Here is a 22991-nt window from a genome sequence, read left to right on the forward strand (position 1 = left end):
TCAGAAATGTCAGTGGCTCCTTCTTAGGTAAAGAGAGAGGCCACACAGTAAATGGTTATGGTTATGAGCTTTGGCCTCAGACTGTCTGTGTTCAAATCCTGGCTCTCCCACACACTAGGTTTACAACCTTAGGTAAGATCCTTAATCTCTCTGAGCTTCCATTTATTTATTCATCAACATGGAGATGATGAAGATGTGATATACCTCTAAAAGGATCAAATGAGAGAACACATGAAGTGCTTAGTAGACTGCCCAGTACAAAAAGTACTTAACATTGTTCCTTTTTTGAAGAGAAAGTTAATGCCAAATCACACATGCTCTAATCCTTTCAACTTTGAACATTCATGCCAGAAAGCCTAGATATGGTTTTCATTTCAGTGACTCTCATTATCATATCAGTGTCTAATTAAGACATACCAAAGAGACAAATAACAATAAAGAGAGAAACAGATTAATAAATATAGAGAACATACTGGTGGTTGCCAAATGGGAGAGCAGTGGGGGGGATGGGCAAAATGGGTGAAGGGGATTAAGAGGTACAAACTTCCAGTTATAAAATATGTAAGTCATGGGTATGAAAAGCACAGCATAAAGAATGTAGCCAATAATATGGTAATACACTTATCATGGTAAGCATTTTATCATGTACATACTTGTTGAATCACAATGCTGTACACCTACAACTAATATTGTAGGTCAACTACACTTAAAGATTTTAAAAAAAGACATTAAAAATCTAGCCATTTTCCCCTAGGAAGATATATAAAACTAAGCCTCAAGGTGCCTGGGTGGCTCAGTCAGTTAAGCATTGATTTCAGCTCAGGTCATGATCTCAGGGTCATGAGATCGAGGCCCATACCAGGTTCTGCACTGGGAATGGAGACTGATTAAGACTCTCTCGCCTTCTGCCCACCCCCCCGCCAAACAAAAAGAAAAAAAAACTAAGCCTCAAACACTTCATATGACAGAGCTTCAGATATCTTTATGGGACAAGGCCATTCACTGGCAATACAATTAGAAGCAAGGACTAGTTAGCTGCAAGGACACCATATTTTCTCCAAAATACCTGACTTGGGGGCACCTCCACTTTGTGAGAAATAAATATTTACAGTCAAAAGTACCATTGAAAGAGCCTTAGGCAGAGCTCATTCCCCACCACATACACACACACACACATGCACGCACGCACAAGAATCAGCTATTTCTATTTGACAGCAAAATGAAAGGTAAAAGAACATAGTGGCAATCAGGAGACTTGAATTCTAGTTCTAGCTCCACTATTGATGGTACTTTGCTTCCCTACTTTTGGCTTCAGGGTCCTTGTTTGTAAAAAAATGAGGAGGGTTATAGGAGTCAGCAAAGCAAAATGGTCAGCAGCAGGCCAAATCCATCCATCCCCATTTCTTTACACACTGACTACCAATGCCTTCTGGCTAGAAAGGCAGAGTTGAGCAGGTGCACTTGCAAAAGAAACTGTATGGTCTACAAAACTGAAACTATTTACTCTCTGGTCCTTTGTAAATAAAGTGCAAGACAATGGAGTGATTTTCAAACTGGTCTGTGGAGTGATTCAGAGGCCACTATGGAAGGTAAGTTGTATCAGATACCTTCTCTTGTATGTGTTTTATATTTTAGGGTTCCACATAAAACTTAAGATCCAAACAAAGATTACAACATTTTTGAAAATATGTAGGAATATATATTGCATGTTGTCTGTCTAGGATTCCTAGAGACTGGGCCTCCCATCTTACCTTATTCTATTATCTTTTCGTACTTGACTCTTCAGCATGGTTAAATAATTTAAGGTTCCTGAGGACCCCATGGCTCATTGCCCTTGGATATGGCATTCTTAGTCTTAGGAGAGAGCACTGACCAGTAAGTTTTAAAAAATTAAAAAAGAAACCCACACTAGGCTACATAGATGGTCTCAGATGGGCTCTGATAGTCTTCCAGTTTACAAATATTTCATGGATCTGCTCTTCCCCTTTTTACCTTCAACACTGACCAATAATTAAGAAAGGAGGCAAAATGAAATCCTAGAATTCTGTATGAGCACATTCTTTTTTTTTTTTTTTGAGCACATTCTTGGAGGTAAAAACAAAACAGAAGTTCTGCCTTAGTTTGTATGTATGTACATGAAAAAGACAGAACATATAATGTGTGTACTCTCCATAGAATCCTAGATGATCCTATGGTTTTTCTATGTCTTCAGTATTAAGAAAGTGAAAAGTTTACTTGAAACATTTCCGAAGTCAAGGTAGTGGCTCAGGTCTAAAGATGAGTACCCACAGGCCTCTAGAAGAAGCCAAGTAAATCCATCATTTAAACCAAATTCCCTCTGGATATTCAGTGAATAGGGGAAATCATTCTATCCATTCAAGTTTTCTTACCAAACACCAATTTTCAAAAACTTGTCAAAGCTCCCTTTCCTTTGCTTTCTTTGATTCTATGTTCTCCTATTGTGGTTCCTTAAATCAATCTTACTTTCTGTCTTGATATTTTAGACTCACCTTCCCTTCCAATCCCATCTCTGCCTCTTGTTATACCACAAAGGTTTAATCTATGATAGTTTATTCTTTTGCTTCTATACTGATGGTTCTTAACTGGGAGCTATGTCTCCCCCAGGGATCACACAGCAACGTGTGGAGACATTTCTGGCTGTCATAGCTAGGGGTAGGCTTCTACTGGCTTTTTGTGGGTAGAAATCAGGTATACTGCTAAACATCCCACAGTCCGTAAGATAGCCTCCTCTACGACTACCAGTGAAGAATTATCTGGCCCCAAATGCCAATAGCCTTGAGGTGGAGAATCCTTGATCTGCATTTACGCACTACTGGAGATCTCATTTATCCCCACTTTCAACAACTGCTTATATTCACATGTTAATGTTATCATACTCTCTAGTCACAGACCTCTAGCCAAGTGCAAGATTTCTCACTGACACCTTAATGTGTCCCAGACTGCTTTTATATTTCCTTAAAAGGCTATCCTTTTGATAGTTCAGTCATTATCATCACTTACTCTATTTTTCTAGTCTCAAAATCTTGAAATTATTGTTTTTCTTCTTTCCTCTGTCCACCATACCCAATCTCTGTCTATTACTATGTATTAATTCTAACATATCTCATATTCTTGTTTCCGTATATTTTCATGGCCTACGTAGTTCTTTTCTTTAAAGATTTATTTATTTACTTGAGAGAGAGAACACAAGCATGAGGGGCAGAGGGAAAGGGAGAGAAAATCTCAAGCAGGCTCTGTGCTGAGTGTGGAGCCCAACATGGGGCTTTATCCTACAACCCTGAGACCATGACCCATGCCGAAACAGAGAGCTGGATGCTCAACCAACTGCACCACCTGGGTGCTCCTTTAGCCTACATAGTTTTAAATTCTAATTTCACAACTAAGTTATTAGAACAACCTAACAGATCTCCATACTTTCAGTTGCCCTCTCCCATCTGCACATAAGCACATGTACACACAGACACACAGTCCATCCTATATACAGTTGCTATAACAGACTTCCTCAAGTAGTACATTATGGCACTGCTTTATTTAAGAACAGAGCAATCTACTGCTAGCATATCCATTCAAGTAGTATTGATTAGGTACCTACTATATCCTAGGCACCTTCATACCTTCTCTCTCACTTCTTTTCTCTTTAAGATTTTATTTATTTATTCATGAGAGACACACAGAGAGGCAGAGACATAGGCAGAGGGATAAGCAGACTCCCTTCAGGGAGCCCGATGCAGGACTTGATCTCAGGACCCCAGGATCACAACCTGAGCCAAAGGCAGACACTCAACCACTGAACCACCCAGGTGCCCCTCTATCTCATTTATTTAGGCCAGATTTCTTCTCTCTCATCCATATCTCATGCTACTTGGTACTTTTCATTTCCCCCAATCTGCTAGCACACTCCCCTGTCCAGTCTAGATATGGCTCTTAAAAATGTTTTTATCAAAACGTTCCAGCCTCCTACTGCCTTAAAATTCAACCAGGCCTATCTTGCAAATAATCAACCTCTGTATTAATCTAATCATTTCTTTCTTTCTTTTTTTGGTTTTTAGTCTGATCATTTTTTCATCCCTCCTCACCATATCACTAAACTCTACAGGAGTTTTTCCTTGACTAATCTTACTGGACCCTGATTGCTGCTTTTCTCAAAAGCCTCTCATAATGTGTATTCTATTAGTAGTCACTGTATAAGATTTTATTCATGTGTGGATTCCTTCATTCTCTCAATAGATATTTCCTGAATACTTTTCATATGTCAGGCCCTATTCTACATCTGAGAGCAGTAGTGATGCAATGGGAAGCAACACAAAGTCCCTGCCCCACTGGAGAGCAGTACCCCAAAAGCCCCATAAGGGCAGGGACCTTCTATTCCTGTGCATCTCTCTGAGATTCTAGTTCTACTTCATTGTTCACTACCCTCTTGGTGACCAGTTAATATTATTTAGCTCTCAAATAGAAGAGTAAAAATGTGCATAGCATAGCTTAGCTATAACACTACAAATATATGAACAATAAACACATTCATCAGTGTATTTACTTTGTCTGGCAAGTCAAGTTAAGGGTTTCAAGTCATTCTGATTCAGAGATAAATTTTTAAAAGGGAATCATAAAGTGGGAAGAACAGCAGAAAGGCAATCCAATGAAGAATAGGGCAAATACCCTCGAGCTCAATCAATCATATTTTTCCATTGCACTTCTGTAATAATTTGAACCCATTCCCAAGCATTTGGCAGATCTCTTAACCCCCTTCTGACTCAGTAAAATCTGATCCCTGCAAATGAATACCACATGATGGCATCCCTTCACTCCCTCCAACAACTGTGGATGTCTTTCAAATTTATTTTTTAAATGATGGCTATATACAAAATTACTTCTAGGGCTCCAGAGTACCCATTTATCTCAGCCATTTGCAAGGAAGTAATTTAATCATTGACCATTTCCATTTATATGCTGATGGACAAAGCATAGTGTAGGATATTTTAGAATTAAGAGATCTGGGTTTTGTCCTAGATTTATCACTGTCTGCACTTTAATTTCCTAATCTGTTAAAAGAAGACAAAACTTGCAAGGCTCGTGGTGGAAGATACAATAATATATTTGAAAATGTTTTCAAAAAAGTTAAAAAAATACATAGGTGGTAGAGATGAATAAGCAGAATACAGAATTCTTAGGGAGTGAAAATACTCTGTATGATACCATGATGGTAGATATAGTCACTATACATTTATCCAAACTCATAGAAGGTACAACACCAAGAGTTAACCCTAATATAAACTATGGACTTTGGATCACTGATGTGTGAACACAGGTTCATCAATTGTAACAGATTTTACCTCTCTGGTGGATGGTGTTGATAATGGTGGAGGCTATGCAGGTATGGGAGCAGGGAGTAGATGGAAAATCTCTGTACCTTCCCTTCTGTTTTCCTGGGAACCTAAAACTGCTATTAAAAAAGGTAAAGTCTTAAAAAATAATGAAAATATATATACAGATGGATAGGTAGAGGGGGAAGGCTATTATTACTGGCTGGATGAACATCATCACATGCATACAACTCATTAGCTATAAGACATTAAAAGTAGTTATGCAGAGCTAAGTCCGGTGCCATAGAGGACATCCTTCATTATGTTTGATTTTCATCTTCCCTTCCATTGCCACAACCCCACTCACCGTGTCACAGATGTCACAGTGAAAGTGTATCTTCTCTGCCCCTCTCCTTCATACAACTAGTTTATATGTTGCCCCATGACCCTTCCGTGATTTCTGTGTGATCTTGAATTAGCCTTAATGAGGAACCCCTGGCTCCAAGTAAGAGTTCCCTCTGAAGCAATTTAGTAACACTACCCTGGTATTAGTGAGCTATCTCCATCTATTGCCAAGAGGCTGTGGTCTACTGGTGGATATTAAAAGAAGTGAAGAGTAGAAAGCACCTCTAGAAACTTGCTACCAAGAGAACCGAGTTCATTCTGTTGAGAAGACTAAAGAAATTACACAAGGCTTCCAATTTGGGAATGTAAAAAGTTAAAATCATAGGAAAAACTGAGAAAAACAAGTTCTGAGAGGTCACTCCATCTCTATTTGGGGTGGGGACATAATTTCTTAACATATTGGGTGGAGCAGCACCTACTTCAAAAAAAAAAAAAATAGGGATCCCTGGGTGGCGCAGCGGTTTGGCGCCTGCCTTTGGCTCAGGGCGCAATCCTGGAGACCCGGGATCGAATCCCACGTCGGGCTCCCAGTGCATGGAGCCTGCTTCTCCCTCTGCCTGTGTCTCTGCCTCTCTCTCTCTCTGTGTGACTATCATAAATAAAAATATATATATACTGCCGGGGGTGCCTGGGCAGCTTAGTCAGTTGAGCCTCGGACTCCTGATTTCAGCTCAGGTCATGATCTCAGGGTCATAAGATAGAGCCCTCCTTCAGGCTCCATGCAGGGTGTGAAGCATGCTTAAGATTCTCTCTCTCTCCCTCCCCTCTTCTCCACACTCTCTCTCTAAAAAAATGCTGCCATAAATATGGGAAATGTCATCCTTGGATGAAGTACCCTTCAAATAAGCCAATAATCCATCAGCAGAACACCCTGGAAGATTCCTGGGTACAAAATGTACATTATCTGAATTCTTATCAATGCCCTAAATGCACACATAATTAGCACCCTCAGATCTTTCAACCACATTTATAATCCATTATAACTATTGTGTGAGTTCACACAATATGCTATTGTTTGAAGATTATTTTGGATGAGACATAAGCTTCTCTGCCTAGCACATCTTCCTCTAACACTGAGAAAGGGGACTAGTTATGGTACTGTGTGGATAAGTGTGACAGCATAAAACTGTCCATCTCCAAAACCCAAATGACAAATCAATTAAATGGCAAGGGAATTAGAAATAAGAAAGATAGATCAGCCATGAAAGAGTGGTGGAAATGGAAGGGAAACAATATGAATTTTGTTGTGAAGAATTGAGTGGAGTGGCAAAAGGACACCAGAACATGCACAGCCATCAAGAGTTATCACTGCGATGTCTAAATCATCCCGAGTCACTGCAGTTCAGAAAAATTTAACACTTGGGCCCCTTTTCCTTGAATCTCTGTGGCTGTCATTCTAGCCTAAAGCTGAAGAACAAGGCTCACTGGTTTGGGTTGTTGTTGTTGTTGTTGTTGTTGTTGTTGTTTCCAGCCCTCCCACATTCCCTCTGTCCCTTCTAGTGCACTCCGCTTAGTAAGCAGCCCACCCACAGCATCTTCCATCTTTGATCTTGCCAGGGCCTTTTTCCCACCATTCCTGAAACAATTACCCAAGCAGTGGTTCAGCTCTGGATCATCATAAGACAGTAGTCAGCCAGAAGCCTGGGCTGCCTTGAGCCTTGTGAGTGGGATATGCCAGGCATCTGTCAAAACTCTCCAGTGAGATCAAATTAGTGGTAGTTGAGGGGGGAGAAGTTGGGGGAGGTCCCTTCGCGTGCAAGAACACCATGGTTACCGTGGGACTCATAGTTCTTTAGACTTGGAGTTTACTGAGCCTCCACTTCAGTACAACCTTCATACATATCCCAAAAGATAAAGGCAAGGATGGAAAAGGCACCATTTACCTTGGCTGGGGTTTACTGCATAGGCTGCAGATTTGTGGCAAGACCTGGATCACAATGAATCACCAAAAAACCAGGTCTCTCCTTTAGTAAAAGTGCTAGCACCTTCCCAGCAAGATACCTCCTCTGATGTCAACAGAACAGGGTCCATCAGAGAATCTCTGCTGAGTTTGGAAGAGGAAGAAGTTGTGATTGCAGGAGAAGGTTCTCTGTAAGCCTGAGGCATATTTCTGTTAGAGCTTAGAGTACAGTGAAGAGTATCACGAGCAAGAGACTTAATGGGATTAGAAAAATGAAATGAATTTCAGGAAGAGCATCTAAATGAGGACTTTGTACAGAGAAAGACATAAATGTATGCAAGGGTTCTTGGACCACTAAAACTAGTCATAATTTTTCCCTGACCATCTTTTTTTTTATTGAGATATATTTTACATATAACATTGTATTAGCTTCAGGTGTACAACATAATAATTTGGTATGTGTATTGACCTGACCTTGCACTTAGTTGGCTAAGAAAAGATCCCTAGACCAACGACTTAATTTGGGAAAGTTTCCTTCATTCTCATGTGCTAAGTAGACTACAGAGGTTTCCCTTAGAAGAACTTCTAAGGAAAACTCATGGTGCCATGTGTAAGCCATAACTAAATTCTCTGTTTATATGAGACATAGGCAAAGGTCTGACATATCCGTCTGCCTTCAAAAATGACTTTACATAAGTTATCTCCAACACATAGAGGGATACATTTTCTATTCATGAATACCCTTCTTGATTTAGAGATATTCACTAATTTTGTGAACAATGAAGACTCCTTACTAGACTACCTCCAGAGCTACCTTCCCTAATGTTCCCATACATTAAAATTGTACCCCAGATAGAACAAGCCCTAATGGGGCTTGAGTCACAGTGGAAGAGCAAAAATCCAATGATTAATTTATGTATTTGAGAGTAAGAAAAAGGGATATTTTCCTTTGAATATCAAAACGGAGATAACACAACCACCACCCAGGAGCAAACCCAGTTCTGACAGGCTGCTAAAACAGGAAAGAAAATAAAAATCAGTGGATTTTTTCCTGAGACATGTTTCAAGCCCATACATGTGCTAGAGGTGACCAACTTTGAGAGTCTGGAAGACATTACATGGCCTCTGCCTTTGCAATTCCATTGAGTAGAAGGCTCCCAGCCTGCTCTCTCCATCAAATGTTCCACCTCCTTTAGCAACAATTCAGAATTTCCCAACAACTAGACTCTGCGCAAAAGTACAAGCTGGATGAAAGCTAAAAAATTAGCAATAATTGAGGAGTTCATTTGAGAGATATAGCTACTAGATGTCATGATTGAATCCTCGTCCAATTTTTAGAACTTCTTTCTTAAATTGTAGATCTATGGGTTTTGGGGGCAGGGCCCTGGAAAGCAACTAAAAATCTCTGGAACGAATGCCCAGAAAAGCCTCAGAAGTCTGAAGCCAGAAATATATACCAGGCAACTCTTTCAGTGAGGGCTGCCCAGTGGGAACTACAAATTAACATCCTCTTCTTAGATGTATATTGTATATTATTTTCATGATTAACAACCAGTTGCCACTGAGCCCTAGGACACAGCAAACCAATATAGTTGCAGGGTCTTTGTCCCCATTTATCTCCTACTAGAAGGGTACTCTTCCTGGAGGGGCAGTAGGGCTGTGTATACACCCTAATCTCAAATCAGTCTGGACAAGCTTCTCATAGTCTTGTTGAGAAAGGGGGGCCCAATGGGCGACACATTTTTTTTTTAATGAAAAGATGCAGAGGTTACTAGATCTGAACAAGTGCCCACATTTTCTCTTTGGGAATGGAACCAAAGGATGATTCAGCCAGGGAGACAAGCAGCAAGGTCTAGGGAATGAAGAGTCATGAGATTCCAGTTTTATTACTGGCTCTACCCAAGACTTGCCATGTGACCACCAGCAAACTACTTCTCAGCCAGTCTCTCAGTGTTCCCTTCTCCAAAAGAATACAGTCTTATCCTTGTTCTGTAATTTACTCTGTGGTTTCCTCAAAAAGAAAGGAAGAAAAAGAATATATGAGGTGTAGCAAAAGGCTAAAGGGTGTGCTCCTAGGTCTGGATACCAGACATATACAAGTATTCCTTATGTTCAATAAAGCAACTTTTCAGAATTTCTGATGTAGACAGCTGATGAAGCAAGACATTAGCCTGATTTTATACAACCTGCAGTTTAATGATTAAGCAATTCAGGTCAAAGACATCATTGGTTAGCTGACCTTACCTACTGGAAATGTATGAACCCACAACCCAGCTCCAACAAGCATTTTTTTAAAAAGTTTTATTTATTTGAGAGTGAGAGTGTGAACAAGCAGGAGGAGGGGCAGAGAGAGAGAATCTCAAGATGACTCCCTGCTGAGCACAAACCCCATGCAGGGCTTGATCTCACAACCCTTCAGGATCATGATCTGAGTGGAAATCAGGAGATGGACGCTTAACCAACTAAGCCATTCAGGCGCCCCTCCAATAAGCATTTTAATCTCCACCCCCAAAGCAAAGGATATCTATAAGTCAGACTCTAGGAACTAGAACCATTCCTCTACTGAGAGAGAAGCAGCAGGCAATCAATGAAAGGTGGAAAAACAGCTCAAATACAAGAGGCAAAATGCTGAGGGTCACTAAACACTTTTTTTGGTCTCAAGTTTATAAAGCTTCCAATTTGTCACAATGGAGGTGATTTTTTCCTCTTAAAACAATTCAAATTTTAGAATAGTGAGTGAGATGTGAAATTTTCTTCACCAAGTTACACTTTGGCATCAATTTTTGCTGGAACACACCCATTCCCTGAAGTACAAAACATCGAAGAGTTAGTAGTACTTCAATACAATGACAACGGACATCCAAGATTAATTAATGACAGACCAGCAGCACATTCCCTCTATTTCACATGAATACAGTTCTGTGTTGCAATCTAATAACATCTACATTAAGACTAATCAGATACATATTTATCATATGCTTCGTAGTTTGGGGGTCCCTGTATTTGTCAAAGAAAAACTCCATCCTTGCACACAAATAACCAACAGTTTCACCTCACCATGTACCTACATTGCACAATCTAGCCAGGAAGACCCAGGGCACAGCTCCTGGCCTGCCATAAACTGTAAATTGTCCCTGAGTCCCAACCTGTTCCAGACCCCTTCAAGATTGCTTCTACTTCAAAACCAATCTGCAAAATAAATCCTAGGACAAGGGGCATAGCCATTAAGATTATTTATTTATTTTTATGTAAGGAGACCAACTTCCCACCGAGTATGGGGAGACCAGGACTATTTTGATTTAAGATCCTTGGAGTACTTTAAAATATCTTGAATCATTTTATAGTTCTCCTAAGATAAAGCTTTCAAGCCCTAAAAGAGGAGGAATTAAAAAGTATATATTTGTCATAGGCTTAAGGCAGAGCTAGGTCCATAGTAAGAACTAGGAGGTGGTGGTTAGCTTATTATGTGAAGGAGCAAATGGAAATTGCTCCTTGACCTTGGTGATTTTCTATTCTGGAGCCAAAGGAAGGTACTTGCAGAGAGGAGAAAAGAAATCAAAGTCCACTCACATCAGCACAGCTCTAACTAGGAGTAGCAGATGGTAGGGTACCTGGGAAGCTCAGTCAGTTAAGTGTCTGGCTTGTGACTTTGGCTTGGGTTGTGAGATTGAACCCCAGAGCCTGGAGTCAGGCTGCACTCTCAGTGGGGAGCCTGCTTGGGAGTCTCTCTCTCCCCTTCTGCCCCTCCCCCAGCTTGTCTTTTCTCTCATGCACTCTCTCTTCAATCAATCAATCAATCAATCAATCAATCAATCTTTTTTTTCTTTTTTTTAAAAAGCAGATGGTACCTTCCTGTTGGGGGACTGTGTAGCTGCCAGTACACCAAAATGGAGAGTACCCCAGTGCCCTTGATTCCCCAGTTCTTTCCCACCTCGGGCTCATATGCTACCTAAGAAAACTACACATACCTCTTCTTCCAGCTTGACCACCTTGGCCTGGGCATTGCTCAGGGCCTGGTCTCGAATTTCAATGTGTCTCCGTTGGTCCTCATTGGTAGAACGGGCAGTAGCTAGCTCAGCTTCCAGCTTCTCCTTCTCCTTCTGGCTTTCCTTATCTATCAAGACATGAATTATCATTACTGCCATTCCAGAGCTGGCTCAAAAACTTACCCGAGCACACTGACAATCATACCCATTACTAAACATTCTCTAACACACAGCTAAAAGAACCAGCAGACCCAAGATCTGCACTCTCTTGCTGGCTTTACCGCTAACTTGCTATGTAAATTCAGAAAAGTCATTTAACAATGGTTGTGCAGAAGCAATGTGAAAGTAGATGCAAAGTGTTATGAAAGGTGTTATGCAAAGAATACACAAACACACACACCAGAGGAACAGGTAGGCTTGTCTCTTCAATTTTATTTCTTCAAGTGGTCTTGTATTGGCAAAGGAGCAACTAAGCCCCTCAAATTTTCCCATTATCTCATAATATATTAAATCAAAATGAAAATGGTATTTCACAGAATATATAAAACTCCAAACCCTACTCTTTACTAACATTAATTTCCAATTGAAATAAATCCAGGATTGTGTTGTAGGTACAGAAGCCCATGACACACGTAGTTCATCCCCTCCGAATTTCTAGGTCCCTCCTCTTTTAACTAGGACAGACCTCATACCAGAGACTCAAAGGAGCAATTTGGATTCTCATTTGGAGGTAGTGTGCCCTTCCTCTGAAGACCACGATACTTAAGTTTATAAGAGAAACTAAGAGGGCAGCCTCACCTTCCTTCCCACTCTGACTTTATATATCTATTCAGCTGTACCTCGGAAAGAAATGAGCATTTGTTGAATACTTATTGCACATCAAGTAACTTACTCCTCAGAAAACCCTGCAAGGAAAGTGTTACTCTCTTTTCCCTGTTTTGTATATGACAAAGCAGAGACCCAGAGGCTTTGAGGAACTGGTATGAGGTCTTACAATTAGTGAGTAAGTACATAGTGGAGCCCACACTTAAGGCCAGGCTGTTCTAAACTCTTTCTAACCAGACTGCCTTCTCCTTGGGTTGAGTCGGTTTGGCCTCTCAAGGGTAAGTGGAGCACATTCCCCAGGGGAGGCTTTTCAAGACGGCTTTCTTGCCTCTCGCCACAGTTCCAACCACGCAGCCCCCTGTTGATGTCCAAAGGCAAAAAGAACTGAGGCCACAAGCCATGCCCTCTTCCTTGCTTGCTATATAAGTGGAGTCTAGTTTTCCCTTCTAGAACCATGTGGCAGTATTTCCCCCTGCTGCAAATACAGTTTTTATCTACTAGGTTCCCACATTTTATAAACCACCAGCAGAGCTCCCAGGACACCTGAGATACCATCGCCACACAAGGAGGAAGGGTATGAACCAGCAGATCCAAGGACCAGAATCCATACGTTTTCTCTTTTGTTCTTTTTTGTCCTGGGAGGCCATTACCTTCTCCACCGGGGAACTAGCTTCCAGGGTAACGGTGAGTGACACCACTATAGCAACTTCACAACAATTTATACTAGGTACTGATGACACCAGAAAAACTACATTCTTCCCTCTATACATACTGACAAAGAAACAGGAAGCTCAGGGAAATGAGGAAGAAAAAAAAAGCCCCACTTCTGAGGCCAGCACACAACAGAGCAACCCCAGGAAGGGAGGGGGATATTGTAAGTAAAGATCAAACAAACTTGTAAAAGCGGACTGGAAGCTGCATGGAGTGACTTGAAAGGGTCATGTGGAGGTCCTGCAAAGATGGGGCCTGACAAGTCCCTACTGTGCACTACTCCAGCTGGGAGCCACGGTGACGGAGACTGGGGGTAGGGAACACCAATTACGGGCATTTGCAGAAGTTGAGGGTAGTTCATCTGTTTCCCCCTATGGGCTCAATCCACTGCAGAGTTTTTATTGCTGGTTTTATTGTGGCAATTGAAAAGAATGAGGCATTGTCTAGCTGGGTGGAGTCTATTAGGGACCGATAAAGAGGAGGATTAGTTCATTGTCATGGTCCTCGGAGTATTTCCAGACAAAGGAAATGCTATTATGAGGAAGACATAGTTCTGCCCTCCCCACATCCTCCAAGTCCATGGCCAGAGGCAGTAGCTCAGGCCATAGCCGAGGTCCTCCTCTAGCTCCCCTTGCACTGTGCCAGTATGCAATGACATGATATAATACAGGGTGTTTAACTAAGGGAGGCACAGGTGCAGATTCAGTACTCCAAAGGCTAATCATCAATCCTGCATGTTAATTCCATCTCTACCTGAGCCAGCACATGGAGCCTTCAACGATAAATCCCTCCAACATTAAGAGACCCCATGTTCACTAAGGTCCTTTTCAGCTAGCTGTGACAAAAGCAGTGATATCAAAGGGCTTCTCTGGTTTAATACAGAAGAAGCCACATTGATGTGACTAAATACAGCAAGCAGCCTTCTTGGCCTAGAAAGAAAAAACAAAAACAAAAAAACAAGAATCCCAACTTTACGCTTGAACAGGAAAAAGAATCCCTAGATGGCATTTGCTCTGCCCTGGCTATTCTAGAAGGATTAAGCAGAACTGTGTAACCTTTTTACATATCTGACTCCCAACCACACATTAGTACCTGCTGCTAGAGCTGTCAGACTTACTTTTTGCAAAGAGCTGAGAGATGGTTTTTCTAGTATCTTCTGATCCCTCATATTCCTTCTCTGCAAGCTGCTTGTTGGCAGTCTCTAGACGCTCTGTGGAATTCAGAGACAATCAACAGGGCCTCATATACAAACTCCCAAGCACGTGGTGTTTACCGTCTAAGTACTGATCTTAGGCAGAATGAGCCTGCTTCTTCATGTTACTAAGGCATAGGTGACACAGACATACACTTAAAATATGGAGCTGCAAACAAAAATAAACTATGTTTGGGAAGGAGGAGTTGAGTGCTTAACACTTTTTTTCACCCCACCCTGACAAAAACCTAAGTGCAGAATTCTAAATTCCAATGAAGGAATCTATCCCTGAATATGTGACATCTTTCATTCACCAGGTGAAAGAGCATCAAAGTTATTATGAGGTCTTTAAAATCATGGAACATCAAAGCTAGGAGGGGACCATGAGCAGTACCAAGTTCAGTTGTCTCATTTTATCAATAAGACAGTCTAAATCTAGAGACATAAAAAATATCTCCAAAGTCATCAGTTTTAAAGGTGTTGAAGTGGTCATTTGTCACCATCTTCAGTATTATCATGTTAAGGTAAAAATAAAAGGAAGGAGTCCCAGAAACAATGGAGGATATTGCTATTTCAAGCTTGCACAGCCAAAGACAGGCCTCCTCTGCAAAATCTGTAAGGGAAGAGAGGCAGTACAGATTGTGGGGGCAGGCCAGGTGGGTCCAGGAGTCCCAGGGTTGGGGGACAGTTACTGTCTGATTAACACATCAGCTCACCTCACTTCAATTAAGCAAGCTTGGGACCAAGTTCTGTTGCAGTCCCCCAAACCTAGCCTAGTCTATGCTCTGCAGTTTACTGGCCATACTAGTGGGCTGGACAAGTACTGAGAGCCTCAATGTATCCTCCCTCAGCCCTTCCCTTCACCATCTTGGCCAATGCTTCAGAAGTGAGAACCCCACCTCTCAGATCTCTGTTGAAGTCATGCATCCTTCGAATTTCACCCTCAAGCTTGTTTCTCATGGCTTTCTCCAGGGCCTCTCTTTTGGAGGATGATTTTACAAGGTTCTCATATGCCTCTGAGACACGCTGGATTTCTGTCTCCACCTGAAAAAAAAAAAGGAAAGATAGTGGGGGTGGTAGGAGCTTAATGGGAAAGATGGTCTGAAAACATATATACAAATCCTTAATGATGGCTAGGAGGCCAGCATAACACAGTCATATGAGAAAAGTTTCCCAGGAGGATTTCTTTCTTTCTTTCTTTCTTTCTTTCTTTCTTTCTTTCTTTCTTTCTTTCTTTCTTTCTTTCTTTCTTCTTTTTCTTTCTTTCTTTCTTTCTTTTTTTAAAGAGATTTATTTATTTATTTGAGATAGAGTGTGTGCACACACTTGAGTACTGGGTGGGGGAGGTGCAGAGGGAGGGAGAAGGAGAAAGAATCTCAAGCAGACTCTCTGCTAAGCGTGGAGCCCAACACAAGGCTCAATCACAGAACCCTGAGATCACAACCTGAGCTAAAACCAAGAATCAGACGCTTAACTGACTGAGCCATACAGGCACCTCTCAAGAAGGATTTCTAAAGTCAACCTTCAGCTGAGCAACTAACTCACAGAGTCATCAGACTCCCTCAGGTTAAAAACAAATACAGTTTCTGTCTTCAGAGAAGGTAGTAGGAGAGAATAAATTTCCTAAGTACAGTTATAAACAATTTTCATTTCTGCGTAAGAATTTTCTTAATTTTCAAAATACTATTAATAATGTATATAGTATGTAGATAACATTATTCCAGAGTGTCCATAGCGCTTTCCCATGTTTATTTCTATTGGCCCTGCTATCAGCCTTCACAAGAACACCTCTTCCCATTTTAGCAAAAAGAAAAGTGAAAGTGATCTTTCTGAAATCAAGTTAGTGGCCAAGGTGAACCCTAAAAACTCCAAACCTCAGCCTTATGCAGTAATTCAGTTCACTCTAACAAACCTTTGCCAATGGCCAAATATTTACTCTTTAACTCTTTAAAATACCCATGGGGTCTGTAAGAATGAGGACACGATCATTTCCCTTCAAGGAGCTTTCAATCTAATGAAGTAAAAGAATACAGAGAAGTATGCCTTATTCAGAACAGCAGAAGTGGGTGCTACGAAGGTGCCAGGGAGGAAAAGGTTATTCCTGGTTGGGATGAGGGGAGAGGAGACCAATTTCAGGCAGAAGGTGGTATTTTGAGTCAGATCCTAAAACCTAGGTCAGATTTCAATGAGCAGAGGTGAGGGGAAGGGTATTCTATTTTGAGTGAGCAAATGCATTCCCAGGATGACCAGCAGTCTCATTTGGCTGGACACTGTGGGGTACACAAGGAGAAGTTGGTGAGATCTGGCTGTAAAGATAGACTGGAGTCAGATCATAAAAGGGCTTCAATGCCAGGTATTTGGACTTTATCCCTTAGTCAGTGGGAAACCAGTACAGATTTTTGAACAGAAATTCATGTTCAGAGTTGTGTGTTATGACACCACTGCAAATCTTGTAAAATGGGGGGGGTGGAAAACCATACACACAAAACATCAAAAAGAAAGGGTCTTGGGATCCCTGGGTGGCGCAGCGGTTTGGCGCCTGCCTTTGGCCCAGGGCGCGATCCTGGAGACCCGGGATCGAATCCCACATCGGGCTCCCTGCATGGAGCCTGCTTCTCCCTCTGCCTATGTCTCTGCCTCTCTCTCTCTCTCTGTGTGACTATCATGAATAAATAAATAAAATCTTTAAAAAACAAAAACAAACAAACAAAAAAAAACAAAAAGAAAGGGTCTTGCCCCAAATCAGCCCGAATCAGGAAGAAAATAAGAAATTAGACTCCAGTCTTTCTGTAACCAGTACGGCTTCACTGCACATGAAATAGCCACAGAGATATTTGCATATAATTTGTATAAGATAAATAAACCCCGTGGCCTATTAAGCAATTTGCAAATTAAATTTGACTCCTGCAACCATTCTGCATTCCTTCTCAGTTTCCCACTATCCTTAACAAAGCTCAGGGTATTTTATGGGGAGAAATATCAGGCCCCCAGTGGGAGACTGGGGAAAAGGTGGGGTTACCAAACAACTCAGATTCCACCTGCCCAGCTCCAAAATTATGCCCGAGGCAGGGCTGCCTGCAAACAAATGAGGCTTACACCACAGAAAAGAGCAGACTCCCAGAGTGTTTTTCTCCTTGCAGATGGCACCAAGATAGCAGCACAGAAGGTGAAAACTGGTGGTGAATGGCATTTAGAGACAAGATCTGCAAGTCCTGGGCCTGATAAAGCTTTTGCATGAAATTCAAGTGCTGGGTACAGAAAATAAACATTTCCATTTGAAAGAGCAGGATTGGTATTAGTCTGCACTAGGCAGCCTGTAGAGGGCAAGGCTTCTCAGTTCCCCACAGAATGCCGCACCTGGAGGGCAGGCCCTTGACTCACGCTGTTCAGAGTGCTATTTCCAGATCTGGTACCGAGATCTTTCTCTACTCCCCTCCCACCCACCCCCGCCTTGTAGATACTGTACCCTCCAAATGGGCAAGTTTTGCATCCATCGACAGGACTTCCCAGGAAAAGAAGTCACAAAAGGGCAGATCCACTGGTTTGGTCCGGGATGGTGGGGGCAAGGAAGAGGGAGGTGGTGGTGGGTTTCTGTCTCGTTATTCCACTCATGAGCCTCGGGCCTTTATTTTTTTTCTAGCATCAGCTGATACCACCATTCCCCTTCCACTTTCTTTGTCCTCTTCCACCCCACTTAGGCCTCTAACCCACTGCAGCACTGGGTCAGCCTTCACTCCCCCCAGCCTTCAAGCTGTGCCAATTATACTTGGTCGAGGCATCCTACCCTTCCCTGGAGAACAAGCAACAACAAACGCCACAAATCCTACTCTGCGCCTCTTCCCTGTCACTTACCTTCCCGATTACTACATCAAAGGTGGGGCTGGGGCCACCCTGAATAGAGAGTTTGGGGAGGGGTGTCAACAGTGAAACCCAATCAGCCAAATCGGCCAGTCTGCTTTCAGCATGTGAGTATGATTAATTTGTTGTACCGATGTGATGGGAGGGGTGGGTATAGTTCAATGAGAGGAGGCAGAAAATGTAAAGCTGGGGGCAAAGCCAGGGAGCAACAGTTATCCCCGAACCCCAACAAAACCCCATCCAGATTTTGGAACACTGTGTGTGTGTTGGGGGGGGGGGTTGCAGCTACATAAAAACTCTCAGTTGACAGTAAGCCCTCCTCTCCTGTAAGACCCAGATCTGGTGTTTACGAATTCTCAGTTTCATTCGGGCCCCTGAAATTTCCACTCCTGGGTGTCTCCTAAGGACAAAGTTGCTGAACAAAACCGGGCAAAGTCCCCTCCCTCCCACACCTTCACCCTCACCTCCCCGGAACAGTTCACATTGTCGGGAGATCAAACCACATGAGCTCCACAATGACAAAAGCTGCCAAGAGGCTGCCAAAGGTATAACCCTATTTACCGACAGCCAAGAGCTAAGGTTCCTAGCTTAGGGCACTCAAGAGCTAAAGTCCCAGCTGGAGGAGACAGGAGGGGCCCAGGGAAGAATGTGAACTCTATGGGATGCACACTCCTTTTCCTACTTCCTCAGCCTAGGGCTGTCACCTGTCACCCAGCTGTGGTGGTAAGCCCCTCATGCCCCACACACACACCAGAGAAAGACAGCAGATGTTGAATGTGAGCTGCAGGGAAAAACCAAAGCAAAAAGGAGGCAAAGGAAGAGGTGCTGAAAAAGAGTCACTATGAGAACTCCCACTTGGAAAAGTGTTCTAAGCCCTTTCCAGAACAAGGCAGGGCAGGATCTAATGTCAGTGGGGAGATTTTTGTAGGAATTATGGCTTTACATTTAAGTCCCAAATTCAGTTATTTGGGAAAATATAATCAAGACAAAAGGCCTTTAGGCTGGCAGGACCTTCCCCTATACAGGCATCATCAAGTGTTCTTGACCTTATGAAGAAGTTTCTCAGCCTCCTGGAATTCAAAAACCATCAATTAGGTTTTCATCAGGGCTATGGTGTCTGGGAAAACTGTACAAATAAGTTCTTTTCTCACCCCATAAATGTAAAATGTGACTCTTCCTAGAAAGACAGGCAGAAGGCTTTTTCCAAAGTCGGGATCCACCCCTAACCTTCGGACACGGGAATCCAGAAGACCCATGCGGAAGTCGTGAAGGCACCGAGTGGAGACTTGTGTCGATATGAAACACATGAGACTGAAAGAAGACCCCGATATTCCAAAACGGAGGCCTCACCTTCTGCAGTCTCGCCACCTTCTCGTAGCATCCTTCCAATTCTTGCCGCAGGTTCCGGTTCTCATCGGACAGGATCTCCACCATCTGCTGGGCTCTGGAAACGATAGCGAAAGGGTCGGCTGGCATTGGCTGATAGGAGGCGGAGGACTGCTGAGCCCGAGGCATAGCTGAATAGGCTTCTCCCGGCTGCTGCTGGTGATGGTGGTGGTGGTGCTGTTGCGGAGGGGGCTGACTCAGGCCGGGCTGAGGGAGCCGATAATGATCACTCTGGTGAGCCGGGGTCGGAAGGAAATGCTGCTGGGGCCTAGGCAGGTGAGCTGAGTGGTCTCCTTGGTTGGGGGCCAAGGGGTGTTGGGCAGGAGACAATCTCGTGGCTGGCGGAGACTGGAGCAAGGACAAGGAGCCCCCAGACGTGAGGGAAGAAGTAGGACTGTGAGGCCTTGAGCTCCGGGCCGACAGCGGCAACGAGATGTCCTGCGCCGGCCTGTAAAACACGGAGGGCGGAGGGCGTGCTCGGGTTAAGCTCTCTCCAGCGGCGCTGGGCGGCGACACTGGAAGCCTGCTCACCTCCCTTCCGGTGCCACTGCCCCCTCCCCCCGCCCCAGGACACCTGCAAAAACGAGGAGCAGGCAGGGTTAGACTCGGCAATCTCTGCAAAGTCCTCCACAGCCCTTTCCAGGCTTGAGCTGCGAGTGCCCGGCAGAGGTGTGATCCCCGGGAGGGCTGAACCAGGTGACCTCTCGGGTCGTTTGGCGAAAATCTAAGTGATGTGCGCCTGTGCTCTCATTGCTCAAGTGTAAGCACTTTAAATGAGTCTTCCAGAAGGTAATTTTCACGTCATTATCTTAAGCACAACCTTTTCTGACATTCTATATGCAGTCAGCATATGCAAAGAGTCCAATTCAGAAAGTGTGTTCCACTTGCCCACCAGGAAATGGCAAACTGCAGTCACATCACAACCAGTCCTCTTCTCGATACTGGCAACTCTCTTTCATAATGCATACATTCACAAAAAAATGACTTGAGGATATGTAGATCCTTATTACATTAGAGACGCCAAATAATTATTGTTGAGTGCAGTTAATAATGGAATGAGGCCTATTAGGAGCAATGATACCAAGATCTGAAGGGGATTGCAGGCAACACTGTCATACTATTTTTGGTGAATTGAATCACAAAATGTAAAGACTGGAGAAGCCTTCAAGAAATAATTTAATCCATTCTCTCACTGGATAGACTGGGCAACTGAAGTCCAAGAGAGAGGAAACAATTTGTCAGATATTACCGAGTGAGTAATTGGCAGTGCCAGGGTAGAACCCTTATGTCCACATTCACTTCTTCTGCCTCTTCCACTACCATAATACATTGACTTCCACACAACGTATGTTCAAATTCCCAATCTATTTCTTTTTTTCCCCAATCTATTTCTTATAGAAAGTTCCATAAAGAGAACTTCAGTACATTGTTTAATGTGTCTCTCCCATTTTCACACCCAATACTGTACTTGTTAGCCATTAAGGGAAACAAAGAGTATGTGAATGGATCGCTTCCACCATCACTGCTACCAGCAGGAATATCTGTAGGTATACAATGGAGACGAAAAGTTTGTTCATCCCCCAGCCCGTGCCCAACTAACCTCATATACTCCCACATCCTGTGGATGCTTGTCCTACAGTTGATATTTCTCAATCCAAGGAAGACAGATGGCTAAGAGCATGGGATTTGGATCCCAACAGAATTTGGAGACCTTTTCTACTGCCTACTGGCTGTGTAACCTTGCTCATGTTACTTAATCTGCATGAGCCTGTTTTGTTCCTAAGGTCACAGATGAATTACAAAAATACTGAGCTCCTCTCATTTTTGAGCTCGACAGGAATTACAAAGAGTCTCTTATCTACCTCCCAGTGAGATAGGTTGACCCTGTTAGGGATTTTACTTATGGGATATCCATTTAATCTTTGCACTAAATTGCATAAAATTCATGGTGGAACTGGGAGAAATCACTAGGAGCAATTAACTTTTAACTGGCATTCCAGATGCTAAAGCACATCCCTCCCACATACATTTCAGTTATACATTTCAGTTATTGTTCACGCATCTATCTCTACTAGAGATCTTCACTGTGAGGGCTTTTTACATCTGCAAAATCATTCCAAACACTTGATAATTGATACCCAGTAATAACCCAGATGCTTGCCAGAGCCCTCAAACCTGCTCGGGCCCTGGGTTCTGTATCTCAGCCCCATCGATGCCTCTGGTATGCTGATGTTCTTCCAATTTCATACATATGGCACTATCAAATAATTGCTGGATATTAAAGAAAGCACTTGACCTACTTACAGACAGAAGAATTTACAGGATTCCCATTATTACACCTGGAAAGTCACTACTGTATGTTACCTTTCTTGGAAAATGCTCAAAACAGGCGTCAAATCAAAAGCCTGGGAACCATTTATAAATTTATTTGGGATAAGAGTCTTCTCCCATTTTCTGTACCAGGAATCTTCAGTTTCCTTAGGGGTAAAATAGACTCTGTGTGCTCCTTCCTCTTTGAGTAAGAGCTATTATAATTTTTATATATCCCTAGGGTTAAAATATAATGTACTGGGATGTTAGGGCTTTTGGATCTCCTGGGCAGAAGAGAGGGGCTTACATTTCATGTTCTCCAATCCAGCTCTCAAAATGTCACAGAAAAACAACCAAATTAACCTTTATCCTTGTGGCCAGGATTTGGAAACCCTGGGCCTGGGAGGTGTTCTCTTTTCAAGACTGAATGCCCAGTTCTGAAATGGGCTTCGCCCCCCTGCCCACCAGCTCCTCTAGGCCCCACCAGCAGTCCAGGCCTCTCCTTCAAACAGACTGGCCACTGAGACATCCCTCCTGCCTGGAGGCTGAAGGGCTCCTCCATGCCCTGGACAGATGGTACAAGGCCCCTCAGGGACCTCGGGAAGGAGGAGACCACAAGGTCTCCGGAAAGAGATCTCTCTTGAGACGGATAAGCCACAGCAATGGCTCTGGCCGTGACTCTGAGCTCTACTCAGAGATAATGGAGACAAGGTAGTTGCCCTTCCGACTCCCCTAGGCTGGAAAAGGAAGCAGATTTCAGCGCACCATGATGTTGGGAAAATCAAGGCATTCCGTCCCTGGCAGGTTTGCAAACAAGAAGCAAGGCTTGGGCAGTCACAAAAGGAGAGAGAGCCCTCCAGCCAACCAACTCCATCTGGGCTCCAGCATCCACCCACCACAGGAAAAAAAAAAAAAAAAGCAGGACTGTATTAACAATCCTGTGAAGTTCCCAGTACATACACACATCCCCTACCCAGAGAAGGGCTGAGGCATGACAGGGATGGGGAAGAGCCAGGGGTGGGGGAGGGATGTCAGAGGAAGCACCACTACACTCAAGATTAAATAATAAGAGTAATAGTAATGATGGTAATAATACA

The 22991-nt window shown here is 43.0% G+C and overlaps 1 protein-coding gene across 4 annotated transcripts in view; it reads right to left on the bottom strand.

Moving 5' to 3' along the window:
• Positions 1-22991, bottom strand: part of AMOT (angiomotin) — a 64974-nt gene that overhangs the window by 19741 nt on the left and 22242 nt on the right. For all 4 annotated transcript variants that reach the window (XM_025431386.3, XM_049107811.1, XM_025431387.3 and 1 more), the window contains 4 exons: positions 19549-20032; positions 15240-15384; positions 14266-14358; positions 11595-11740 (listed from right to left, as the gene is read on the bottom strand). In XM_025431386.3, the coding sequence (XP_025287171.1) occupies positions 11595-11740; positions 14266-14358; positions 15240-15384; positions 19549-20032 (868 nt within the window). The remainder of the gene's footprint in view (positions 1-11594; positions 11741-14265; positions 14359-15239; positions 15385-19548; positions 20033-22991) is intronic.

This window comes from Canis lupus, chromosome X (genome assembly GCF_003254725.2).
Source record: "Canis lupus dingo isolate Sandy chromosome X, ASM325472v2, whole genome shotgun sequence".
NCBI classification, from domain to species: Eukaryota; Metazoa; Chordata; class Mammalia; order Carnivora; family Canidae; genus Canis; species Canis lupus.